Source organism: Mustela putorius, unplaced genomic scaffold, assembly GCF_011764305.1.
Source record: "Mustela putorius furo isolate JIRA1106 unplaced genomic scaffold, ASM1176430v1.1 tig00000640_pilon_pilon_pilon, whole genome shotgun sequence".
NCBI lineage: Eukaryota > Metazoa > Chordata > Mammalia > Carnivora > Mustelidae > Mustela > Mustela putorius.
The window spans coordinates 6,714,545-6,728,070 of NW_025421432.1; the positions used below are offsets into that span (position 1 = coordinate 6,714,545).

General features: G+C 35.7%; 1 protein-coding gene across 4 annotated transcripts in view; it reads right to left on the reverse strand.

The window, feature by feature from the left end:
* Window positions 1-2,600: 2,600 nt before the first annotated feature.
* CUNH12orf50 (chromosome unknown C12orf50 homolog) overlaps window positions 2,601-13,526 on the reverse strand; it is a 34,438-nt gene continuing 23,512 nt past the window's right edge. For 2 of the 4 annotated variants that reach the window (XM_004748582.1, XM_004748581.1), the window contains exons 7-13: window positions 12,633-12,743; window positions 11,364-11,471; window positions 9,887-10,003; window positions 8,351-8,455; window positions 7,881-8,084; window positions 5,968-6,060; window positions 2,601-2,838 (exon numbers count right to left, since the gene is read on the reverse strand). In XM_004748582.1, the coding sequence (XP_004748639.1) occupies window positions 2,813-2,838; window positions 5,968-6,060; window positions 7,881-8,084; window positions 8,351-8,455; window positions 9,887-10,003; window positions 11,364-11,471; window positions 12,633-12,743 (764 nt within the window). In that variant the 3' untranslated portion in view covers window positions 2,601-2,812. The remainder of the gene's footprint in view (window positions 2,839-5,967; window positions 6,061-7,880; window positions 8,085-8,350; window positions 8,456-9,886; window positions 10,004-11,363; window positions 11,472-12,632; window positions 12,744-13,526) is intronic. The other 2 variants (XM_045082991.1, XM_013054071.1) reach the window with 2 other exon arrangements.

The window sequence follows — 13,526 nt, forward strand, 5'->3', positions numbered from 1 at the left end:
ACTTGAGTTTGCTAATTTATACAAACAAAAACCCTGGGACTGTGTGTGGGAGTGAATATTAAAGATGTGGAATAATAGTGAAAAAAACATAAAGTTAGATCACTGTGAATTTGTTATGGGTCCACTAAGCAGAGGTTCTACTTTTAATGTCACAGCTCAGGGAATTATAAAGGGCTCCAACAGTTTGGTTGGTTGGCTGGTTGGCTGGTTGGTTGATTGGATGGATGGCTTAAATATGGACTAAAAGGTGGCCCAGAGTGAGTGAGCTAGAAATACCAAACTTGCCTTGGTTTCCTGTCAAGAAAGTAATTCAAAAGCTTAGGGAGATGAAAATGTTAGAGTGGATTTGTTATTTAAGACCTGTCTACCCTGGGAAGGTCCAGGAGACATCTTTACAGCCTCCACCCACCCTGCCAATTCATACACTGCAGTGCTTACCCCCATTACCTCAGAAGTTGACCATATATGGAAAGTGGATCCTTATAGCGGTAATCAAGTTAACATGAGGTCATTAGGGTGGTTACTAATCTGATTGATGTCTTTGTAAAAGAGGAAGTTTGAATACACACACACATAGGGAAAGTGAAGAGAAGAAACACAAGAAGTCAAATCTACAAAGCCAAAGAGATAGGCCAAGAACAGTCTCCTTCACAGTCCTCAGAAGGAACCAGTGCTGCCAACATCTTGATTTCAGACTTACAGCCCCCAGAACTATGAGACAATAAATTTCTGTTGTTTGAGCCATCCAGTTTGTGGTATTTTATGACAACCCTAGCAAACTAATATACTAAACATTGAATACATGCTGTTTTTTTTAACATTTTTACTACTCCTGCATTTTGAAAAGAGTGGAATCATAGTACACCCATCAAATTCATTGAAAGCTTTTGGAAGTGATGGAAAAGGCAGTTGCTTTTTCCATCAGCTCCAAAAGCTGGCCTCATAAACTTAGGCTTAAATGCCTTACTTTTATGTTCAGGAGTCAGCAGGCATAACTTCTGGCTGGCTTACCACATTTTTGGTTGTCTTTATCTTTGTCATCCTCTATCCTTTCTTATTTGTTATCTTCTTCTGTCTGGGTTACTATTTTACCACATTTAAACCATGCCTTTTCCCTACCTCACAAATATGAAAACCGAGTTGGTCAATGCTACCATCCACTTGGTCCTCTTAGACAAAAGTTTATCATAATAAAAATGTTCATTTGATCAGGGATGATACGTGTACACATTCAGAAGAATGACATTCAAATCTTTCAGATTCTTCTCATTCCTCATTGAGTAATAAAGATACACACTGAGAATCTGTACTTTGAGAAAGATACCTTGATTTGCCTTCTTAGAACCATTCCTTCTTCACCCCTAGATGAACTTTCGGAAGGACAGAGGTCTGTGTTAAGTGGAATTATGGATGTTTCCTATCAGCCTCCCTCGAGAGAGCTTTTCAACTCAGCTCTTTTCTCCCATCCTGCTCAGATCTATCTCACCAAGATATTTTGCTGGCACGGTTTCCATTGCTGACCACTCTATTTGTGAAAACAAAAGGACTCTATCCCCATGTTCCTCAAAGTGGGTAGACAGAGCACCATTAGAAGCTGGAAACTAGGACTTACTACTCCACAAGCTGGAATCAAATCTATAAAATGTTTTAAAAATAAAATATTTCTAAACTTACACTCTGGTGAACCCCCCCCCATAATATCGACCAAGAGGTGACTAATAACCACAAGATGCATGTAAACATAGACAAGGTGTCCCACAGTCTTAGTGAAATTCTGAGCTTTAGTAAACTCAGAAGTATAAATGCTACAGACTTACAAAAACAGCATTTGAAAGGTTAATCACATATATTGCCGTCATACTGGTCTTTGAGTTTGAAGAATAAATTCTCAATTTTAAGTTCTTGTTTCAGTCACTCTGCAGATGAATTTTTTAGAACTCATTAAAAATGTATTATTCTAAACAAGTGCAAAAGACATGGAAATAAGTTTTCAAATGATATCTCTCAGTTATAAGCATTAATACTTCTAGAGTTACTTAAAGCCTTAAAATCTAGTACTTTTGAGACATCACATTATTAACTCACTTTTTTCCTTTTACAAATCCTTTTCCTTAATACAAACATATAATTTTTCTGTTCTTGGTAAGAAAATGTTTATTTTTCCGTTTTGAATCTCACACGTCTCAGCAGATAGGTTTTGTAGTTGCCAATTAAAAGACATTGTTCAGCACTCCTCTGCATAATAAACCAATCTTTTTTTCCTTTTTACAACACATTGAAGTGTATTTCTATTGGAATTCCTATAACATTCTCATCACCAAACTATAACCCTGAGACTTCATTGAATTTGTTCACTTTATCTGTTATTATCACCAAGGATCTAGCTTAAAAATCTAGGTTAAGAAAGAAAATGTGAGGTTTCTTCTGTAAAGAATATTGCAAAACAGAGATCAAAGACACAGTTTCACTTCTCAATCTGTGCAGTCTAACTCAGTTTACAATTAGAGAATGATTTTAATTGTCAAACTTTTAAATTTTATTAAATGTTTGCGGCAATGCATCGAATGAATTCCAGACCTATATAAATACACAGGCAGCTGTTTGTAATTTGCATTTTTATCAGTTTTGAAAGAGCACAATGTACTTCCTGCATCTTATTTTCAGAATTTGCATTTTATCATCTTTGGCTACCCAGTATATAGTATGGAGTACTTGAATATCTCATTCTTTGAATTTTCATTTTTGATTGTAAATCAGATGATATCTGGCACTTTTTTCTTTTCTCATTTTTCTCTTCTCTCAACCTCCAGATTTACTTGCTCCCATTTCTTCTTGGCTCTAATAATAAAGCACACAAAATACTTAAATTATTTTCTTTTGGGGCATTCTTCAAGATACCGATGTTCTGAATTTCTTTGGCTAATTGCTTACCGTACATCTAAAGGCAAAACAAAACCCACATTGTTTTAATTCATATATTTTCAAAGTGCTATTCAAACGAATTCAGAATGCTATTCAAACTAATTCCATTTCTTTCCAACGCTTATTGTGTTTTGAATTTGGATGGAGGGATGACAAAGGATGGAAAGGAGAGTCCATATAAGGCTGTACCTTAATGTACTCAGAATGAACAGAATCAACGTTGCATCCTACAGACAGGCACCTCCAGTCACACCAGCTATATCCTTATCGGAAAGGACACGTGGCCCCAAGGGAAGGCTGAGATCTCTAATCACCTTCAGCTCCTTTCATTGGTCCCCACACATTTTCCTCTCCTGCTGCATTATCCTCATAGCATCAGACATTTTCCCAAAAGGCTCTTCTCGCCCATTTACACTTCTATGGCCTTCGCTCTGAGATATTCCTTAGTGGAAAAGACTAGTGGCAGCTTGTGCTTTCTGCCTCCTCTCTCCAGCAGTCCATCTGTCCACTGGGAAATGGGAAATGATGAAATCGCTCCTCTGCGCCCTAGCAGGAAGTGTAGGGGGAGGAAACACAAGCTAATCTTTCTCTAGCCTGATGATGACAAGAACAATTGGAAAGGATAGGAGTTTAGGGGTTACAGATTTCCCAGTCAAAAGCTCACGGTAAATAAGAAAATGATCTTTGTAATTCTTTTCAATTTCTTGAACCTAAGTCCCTATTCTGCCTGATGTAGACAGCTTATCTGGTCCTTTGCACATAAACTTAGTCCAATTCAGTGATTTCTTAGTTATTTCACATTTATATTTCAACCACATTCAGATTTGAAATTCTTTCTCAGGATTTCTTTTCCTCCCTCTCCCATCTCCCTCTGCTTATGTAGATTTCTGGGGTTGGAACAGGGGAGAATGGTTGCTGCTTTGTGATGGCTAGAAAAAGAATATTATCTCAACAGTCATGGGTTGGGTCTTTAACATGGCTTGGGTCTGGTGCTGATGAATGGTGGCCCAGATAATATAACCTAAGGTTTCTCAAACTTTAATGTGCATCTTGATCATCTGGAGAACTTGTTAATATGCAGATTTTAATTCAGTAGGTCTGCTATGGAGATTCCACATTTCTAACAAACTCCCAGGTGATATCCTTGCTGGTTCCCGTCAGACAATACTTTAAGTCACAAGTGACAAGTGGATGATTTGGGTTATAATCAGCTCCCCAGCAGAGCAGTCTTTTGAGATTCTGACTGAGTTCTCCCCACTGATAGGACCCAACCACAAAGGCCATCTTTCTAGTGCTGTGCTTTCAGCCCCAGCTAAGAGACTTTGGGTAGACCAGCCGGCCCTCTCCCAGGAACTGACTCTCACTTGAAACTCACAAGGATATGTGATGCCTTCCCAAGCAAACCTCAGGCTTGGGAATCCCAAGAGGCTGTCTCCAGCCCTCTCTCGTGTTAGACATGACTTGCTCCCCCCACTCCCACAAACACATGGCATTGATAAATTCTCTCCAAAGCTTCTTTCCCCTGTCTGCATCTGGGACATGCAATGCAGATCCTCCTTATGCTCAGAGTATCATAAACTTCAAAGGGAAATCCATCCCTGACTTTCTTCCCCTGGGCCCTGGCACAACTAGAGGTGATAGAAGAGCAGAAGGGGACTTGTCTGGAATAAGTGACCCCACACTGTAGCTGGTCACTTGCTGCCTCTCCGTGCCCTCCTCTCGCTCTACACATTGGACCAAAGAAGTGCTTTTATAAGCTCACATCCCCTGTCACATTCCCTTTCCTGGGCCATACATGGATGGTACATGTTTCATGCCCTGAAGTGACCCCCTTCTTCCCCCAAATCCTTCTGTAATTCATGTTCAACTCCCTGGGATGAGAGAGGAGGAGGCTGTTGGGATACAAAAGCAGTCACCGGGAGAGGAGCAGGGGTGAGGGGTGAATCCTTAAAAACTCCAAATAATGTCACACTCACAAGGAAAGCATGGGAGGAAAAGATGCAGCTCAGGAATTTGTAGTTTTATCCAGGATTTCTACCAATTTTCATTTCCCCCAAAATTAAGTGCAATCACATGTGAAAACCCACAGAAAGCTAAGAGAAAATATAGTCAGTGAAATAGCATGGCAGCAGCGTTCTCTTAAGGAGTACAATATGATTTGGAAAGAAATGGGAAACGAAAAGAAAAGCAACTGACTTCACAGTCAAAGTATGAGTTTTGAGAAATACTAAAGATCTCAGCTGTTTTTGTTTTTGGAAAGTGGACAGTTTCTAATCTGGATATCCTTGGGTTCATTCTGGGAAGCTCTTATATAAAAGTTTATGGATTTCAGATGATTCTGGAAGTTCTAGGCTAAAGATGTAAGTAGGAACTCTCTATTTAGAACTTTTTTTTGAAAGGTTCCTTTTAGTGGAGTAATTGAAACCATTTTATCCTGTATAGTTTTCCAAACCTACTGTGCCAACCCTAGGGTAAACTTGGAGAAGACATTAAGGTTTTTAGCAAAAGAACCACCTGATGTCAGATCTGCTTCAAACCTCTACCCTGGGGAGGTTCCCAGGATTCCCATATTCTCCCAGAGAACAGAGCACAACAAGGGGGACACCATAGTCACTCAGAACCTCTTGGCCTGGAAACTTCATCTTAGGTGCCCTGTTGGTCTACACCAGCCAGTATTTGTCCATGGTGGATATAGCAAGGCTTTAATATTTTGTGTCCAATTATAGTTTTATATATTTGCTTTGTAGTTCAACAAAAAAATGAATTTTAACATATAATTGCTGCAACTGTTAAGCTTTAATCTAAGGAGAGAAGTATATCAAAAAGATTTCTGATAACATAAAAATAGGCAAAGGAGACCACAATAAAAGAAAGTAAAATTAAATTGCTAGTATACAAGATATCTGCTAAACTCCAAATAACTGTATTTGTAAATATCATGAAAATTTCCTAAATTTTTCTAAAATATGTTTCCTGATCTTACAACTTAAAAGCTTGTCATTCATTTTTTAGAATGCTACATTAAAATTACTAGTAAATATTTACCTGTATATATCTTTTCAGTTTTTGAATATGTTTTTGAAAAAGGAATTCTTTTTCGCCAGGCTGAACCATTATATGATGTTGACGTATATTTATCTGAGAAAAAAGGAAGACAGGAATTAAATATTTTATAACTCCAAAATCGTATTCCAAGAGTATCTCAAAGTTATAAATATCTCAGAGATGAAGCTGTTCTCTAAGTAACTTACTTTAGCATTTCAAAACTAAAGCATCAGGGACCCAAGTGAGTTTATTAAGACCATTTTATGATGGGGCACCTGGGTGGCTCAGCTGGTTAAGCCTCTGCCTTGAGCTAAGGTCATGATCTCAGGGTCCTGGATGAGCTCTATATCAAGCTTCCTGCAGTGGGGATCTGCTTGTCTCCCTCTATCTATTTACCCCCAACCCTCCTCGTGCTCTCTATCAAATAAATTAAAAAAAAAAAAAAAGACCATTTATGTTATCAATGAACATGGATGGTTCTGTACCTCTTCATTGGCTGTCCAATTCTTCAAATAAGGCTCTCTCCCAAGAGTCTAAGCTATACGTGAGAGTATGGTATCTAGATGTGACCAAAATATTTCATTGTCTTGCTTTACCATATAATTCTGCTAATGCTTATAGAAGAAAGAAGAGAAAGAAAAAAAGACCTGGAAGTTTCCACCAATTCCTTTTCCCTTCCATGAACTCCCATGATGGCAGGGAATATTCTACCATAGTCAATGTGCTGTCCCAGGAAACCAAAGCCTTGATATACTACTTGGTTCTTTAATATCTACTTTCCTCTGATAACTGTATATTTGAACTATTGTCTAACAATGTTGAATTTGTGTTTTTAAGTATTGCTATGCAGCTACAATTCTCAAAGCATGGTTCATAATAATACTAAGAATTTATCTGCTTTTTTTCCTGTGTTAACATTTGCACTAATAGTGCAAAAGCAATAGTGAGCATAATTTAAATCCAGACATCTTAACACAAATCCAGACAGCCATTCACTGCCAGTAAAATAATAATAAAATAATAGTAGTAATACATAAGAATATTTCATCCAAAAATATGCTTATTTTTGTATATAAACCCATATAGCATTTTATTCTAAAACTAATAGAAGAAATACAATTTAAATAAAGCTAACTTCTATTTAAAATATAAAAGAAAGGACCTAAGAGAGACATTGAATTTTTACTTATGTTTCAGAAAGTACAGAGCATTCAGAACTCCACAAACTAGTCTGTGAACACAGGAAAATAGAAGCATGAAATTAGAGGGAATTAAGTTGCTCATGTTAAGTTGAGAGAATTGAAACCCAACTTCAAAAGAGCAAAATTCATCTGAACAGGAAGAAAAGATGTAGTTCCCTCCTCCCTAGTAGCCTTGTACTTAATGACATATACTATGACTTAGCCTATTACATGATGAAATGATTTAGAAGCAATCTGTGCATGGTGGGAGAGATGAGAGGTTGTCAAAAAATACTGCAGTTAACCCCCAAACTAACCTTTCCAGAAAGTAATCATGAAGGCTTAAGGATAAGCCAGGGCACTAGCCTGAGAGTGATGGTTGAACAACACAGTTAGTGGAACGAGAAAATGTCAACCATTTGAAAACAATCCTTAAGAGTGAAATAAAGCTATCCAGGGGGAACAAAGGGCAGTGCTGTGAGACAAAACTCTAGGGAGGTTCAGTGTCTCGTTGTCTGCACCCAACACGTTTTCTAACATATCCTTTAAACCATGTGCACTCCTGCTCATGGAAGAAATCCTCTCCCCAGTTTTCTAAGACGTCCTGGTGTGGTGATGGCCTGGCAACAGAAGAGGGGAATGGGTAGCGATGAAGATTAATTGGACCATCACGTAATTCCCTGGGGATGCAAACCACGGCCATGAGCAAACGACATAAAGAAAGAGCTTTACCTGGACAAAGGTTGAATTTGGGTTCCTTGTTAACATCGACTTTACTGTAGGACCCGCTTGTGGGCCTGCTGCGGGGGGGTGCACTCAGTGAGACAGTCCTGATAGCATCTCTCTGAACGTGGATATAGGATGCGTTCTCAGCATTTCTGTTTTTATTATTGCGATGGTAACTCATTTTATTTTTGGGATTTGGGGCCTGTACTGCTGTAAAGGAGAGGGGGAAGGGAGTGAGGGCCAAAACAAACTGGTATCATACCCATAAATAACATACTGCAGGTTAAATGTTTGACAGCACTATGGAAAGCAATGTGTGCTAAACGAACTAAATTGAGAGAAGTTGGGTTGACATCTAAAACAGCATGTTGCACAACAGTAATTTGTTTTTCAGGTAGGAAATATTAATTTATATTTAATTTCTTAAATTCATTTCGAATTATAGTTTAGAACTATCAGATATATAGATACTTTACCTTTCCGCATTCCTGGGCCAGGAAAATTCTTTGGTTCATCATAAATCCATTTTCTTTTTTTCACACCTTTAAAGTGAGGCTTCCTCACTGGCTGGACATCATTCACTTGAAGAAGATACAAATTTTTACAGTTTTTAAGAGAGATGCTTTCATCTGAACATTACTGTAGGTGATAATTACGTATCTGTGCATTCAACATGTCAAGCCAGAGAAAAAAATAAATGCACTCCTCTAATACTTTACTTTCTAGAACAAAGGGTGACTTATTTCTTAAAGCAGTGCCCCCTCCCCCCAAAAAAATCTGTCCTGGAAATTGACTGATGAGAAAACTTTCAATATGTAGCATTCCTCAGGGATAAAACGCTCTTTCCCAAAGGAATGTGTAGATTGTTTAAAAGACTATAAAATTACATTCCAAATATAATTTATCTCATTGTGTTATTTTTTAAGTAGTTTTAGAATTGTTATTTTGAACATAAATCTACTTTTTAAGAAATTGGATTAGTGTAAAATACATTTAGTGAATATTACTTTATTCTTTTAATTTTAAGAATTTGAGTGTTTTGTTAGTTTTGGAGAAATAAGACTAAGTAGTCAGAATTTGTAAGTGCTAAGATCACTAAATTAATCACTTTTTTACTGGCATGTTTTTACATTGAAAGGTTTATATACAAACTCAGTTTTCTAGGAATTTATAAAGGACATTTCTGCAGAGAATCTTAAAGCCATCTAGTAGACAGGGGCACTCATGACTTCTCTGTGTGGAGATCCTGAACATGAATAAGTAACTATTGCACAGAGAAAATGAACAAGTTCACTATGTAGAAACATTAGCTGTCTCTAGTGGACTAATAAATCTGTCTTTGCCTTAGCTCTCAAGATCAGTTTCAGCGTTAAATTTGAATTCTGATTCACCACCTCCTCTCCAAATATTGTGTTCCACCTTTACTCTCAAGCCCTCACTTCTAGGATTTGGAAACCATATTTTTAACAAATGTCACCAAACTGAGGTTCTTAGGAGTAAACCATCATGGTTTCTTTCAGGGCCTGGTTGGGATCCAAGAACATTACTGGGACTCAGGAAATGAAATAAAGGAAAGAAGGAAGGAAGGAAACAGAAAGGAAGATTCATGAGTCTCAATTGTATCAAGAGAAGCAGCTTAGAATACGGAATGGCATGGAGAAGCCAAATCATGAAAAATAATGCAAAACATAATAAAAAATGTCAGTGTTTCCCATGTTGCATTAAATTAAAAATGCTATACTAAGTACTAATGAATCTTCCGAGAAGGTAGTATATCATTAATTTTAATACCTAAATTAAACTAGTGGGAGTGTGTATAATTTACTAGGACCTACATCACAATTCATTGTCAGAGTTAGTAGAAGAATGATTGTTTTTAATTCTTAATCCTGAATAATTTTCAAACCATCATTTTTTCTTTCTTTTTAAAAATTCTATTTCAAATAAGCAAAACAAATCCATGATAAGACAAATATATCTAAGGCCAAAAAGTGATAGAGCTAATGTCTCACTTGAAGAGAGGTCCTCTCTGCACTTCATACTGATATTCTCAGTAGCATTTAATACATGCGTTGTAGGTACTAGTCGGGTAGTTAGGGAACGCTTTGGATGAGGACTGTCCGTGTTATCTTTTAAAGCAAATTAAGAAAATAAAATGTCAATATTAGTAAAAGAAGCTTTCAGTTGGCATTTCACTTTTCAAACATTATATGATGGGCATACCTCTTTAAAAATATATATATGTATATTAATTTTTACAGTTCATCACTGAAATTCCCTAATCCCTACCATGAGTCCTCCAAATTTGTCACTAACAAAATATTAAAAATCCAAGCTACAGACATTATCTTCAACATATAAATTATGTATTTGTGGCAATATTTTAATACCTTCATATAAAAGAATCAGAAGTTTATTAATTTTAAATCAAATGTGCTTATTTAAATTAAGGTTCCCGAAATAATTCAGATGTAACTTTCATGTGTTCTATGCTTTGGTGCAGGACAGCCCAGCAGAGTGTTATACAATGATGGAAATTATCTCAGTTTGTACTGTACAAAATGATAGCCGCTAGTCTCATGTGGATATTGAACACTTGAAACATGGCTAATGCAACTGAAGAGCTGATTTTTTTTAGTTTTATTTCATCTTAGTTTAAATTTAAACAGCCAAATGAGAATTGTAGTAACTGTTACTAGTGTAATAAGACTTTTGTTGGTTTTTTGGTTTTTGTTTTTTTGATAGATTGGGCAAAGTTATTCCATCTCTGAGAGCAAGGAAAAGAGACTTACATGTCATTTCCCATTGATCATAAATGCCTTAACCTATTCTCAAGAACATTTATTTAACGGTGGGGAAAATGGTAGCTGAAATTAGTTAGTATTTGGATGGAGAATATGTAAAGCCCTCTAATTACAGGACAGCTATACAGTTAGTCTGAGAGAACTGCCTAGCAGAGAGGTACCAAACCAAGGGATTCTAAGAATGGTGTAAGGGGAATCTAAAACTATAAAGGATGGATTTTGTTATCATATCTCTTGATTATTCACAGACTTGTAATAATTATAAAATGGGGAGGTCATAGACATCATGAGATTAATACTCTTCACAGTCTTCACAAACAAATCTCCCTAAGAAAATTCAATCACACTGAGAATTTGGTTGGAAAAAGAAACTAAAGAGGACTTGGTTTTACTGTTTAACAGAACCAGTAACAGTAGAGATAGCAAGACTCCTAGAAATTACGGAGTTCAACAGGCCAGTATTTTAGATAAGGAAACTGAAACTAAAAGAGATGGTCTCAGGGTCAAACAATAAGGGACAGACCAGGACTAAAACCTTAGAGTTTTTGACTCCTGTTCACTGTATTCAATGCATATTTTTATTTATTATCTCACCTCTTCTATTGGTTTCTACAAGTGTCAAGTTTTGTATTTAACATACCTATCCAAATTATGAATGGATTAAAATTATAGGATGATTCATTACCTTTATTATTTGAACATTTTGATATGGTGATTTCCTTCTCTTCTGTTAAAGCTTCATTTTCATCCACTCCAAGAAATATGATCCTCTGTGGAACATAACAGTCACCTCCTATGACAATACCTTATGGTCAGTGGCCATGGTGGCAGAAAGTTCTACAGAACTATCATCCAACACAAGATTATCCTTTTCTACAGTACACCTTTTTCCTGGTTTTATTTAAATACTTCTCAGTGATAACCACACACATCACCACACATATCACATGTACTTAGAGTATGTATGCTTACATAGAGATAACTCCAAAGAAATTCACATAGTCAACACAATTTTCCTTTAACATATATAAATCTTTACTTCTACCCTTTACCATCCTTCAGAGTTACTCAGAGTTAGTATAGTTTAGTCTTCAGTATAACATCTTCAGATATAGGAGAGCAATTTTTATGCTCCTAAAAGTTCTTCTCTTTTCCAAGATAAATATCCACAATTGCTTTTTATACTACTTGTATATGTAATTTCCAGATTCTTCATCATACAAGTTACCCTAACATAAAATATGTTTCAAGTAACCTTCTTTTAAAATGACACACTCATGTGGACTACCATTACAGAAATCAGTAGAATTAGTATAATAATAGTTAACATTTATAGAGCATTTTCTGTATGTCAGACACTACTGAGAACTTTAAATGACTTACCACATTTAATTATCTTCCTATACTACTCCTGATAATTCAGTGTGAGTTTACCTGAGTTTTTGGTAACTGACACCCAGTACTGAATCATTTTTAAACCATGTGGCCAACAAAAAACACTTATTTTTCTCTTCACAATCTGTATCATGTCAAGCCTTTCCCAACTTGAAGAAACTCTACCATTAATGTCTTGAACTTCAATGCAAGATTTTATGTGTATCACAGTTTGAGTTTCCCTTGTTAAAATTTGGCTCTTTCATCCAGCATATTAATGTCCAGTCATCTATAAATTCTATAAAAATGTCTCCATTCATCCACTCATTTGATTGTTTAAACATAAAATCATTTATTCTACAAATATTCACAGAGTGCACATAACATGTCTGACATTCTCCTATAGTGATTCATCTACAGCAACTGATTACCTACAATTCCAGGCCTCAAGTTCCTTACCCAAAACCAACAATAAAAATGTCCAAAAGATTTTGAAAAAATGAAATTAGTTATGAGAGGAAATTCAGACTCATTTATTATATGGCGATACGTTCAGAATCAACCAGGAATAACAACTCACCTCCATTTTCAAAAGCGGCAATGTCAGTCCTTGGTTTCCTATCCAATGATGCTTTTATCTCACCTTGCCTTTCAAATAGGCTAAATTTTGTTGGAACTGTAAGACCATCCCCTAAATTTTTTTTTTTAATTAGCAAAAGAAAAAGAAAAGAAAATTACCCAGGAGCCATAGGCACTTATATAAGTCTAAAGTAGAATTCATGATGATAGTATAAAGTCAAAAATTAATATAAGTATTATTTGCATAGTTATATGATGAACTGTAAACTTATAGGAATTTTAAATAAATTTTGTAATTATCAAGAAAATAACAAACAAGCAAGTTTACTTACCTATGTGGATTATTTATTAAATGGCAATTTAAAAATTTAAATAATCTAACATTATTATGTATGTATAATATATTTAACTTATTTCATGTGTTCTTCATATAATGAATTTTATATTTCTTTTGATTGTATCTATCATGATCAAATTGAGTGATAAGTATGAGTCTACCACTGACAAATGATAATTATACTGTCAGAATTAAATAATTCTTAGTGTTTTTCCTATACATTTCTAGATAATTTTCTTCTAAAATAAACTATTAAAAGCAGAATAAGAGAGAGATGATAATCTAATGTACCATATGATACTATATTGGATTCTAAATCAGGAAAAAGTTCATTTCGCCGTGAAGGACACTGATGGTACTGCTGGTGAAACTTATTTCAAAAAATCCTGTAAATAATATGGTATAGTGGTAATTTCCTGATTCTGATATTTATACCAATATGAGAGTTATGTAGGGGCATCATATCTGCAACTTACTCTTGCACAAAGCGTTTAGAAAAAAACATAGTGTGTATATTTAGAGAAAGAAAGAGTGAAAAATTGAATGTGTAAAATACTA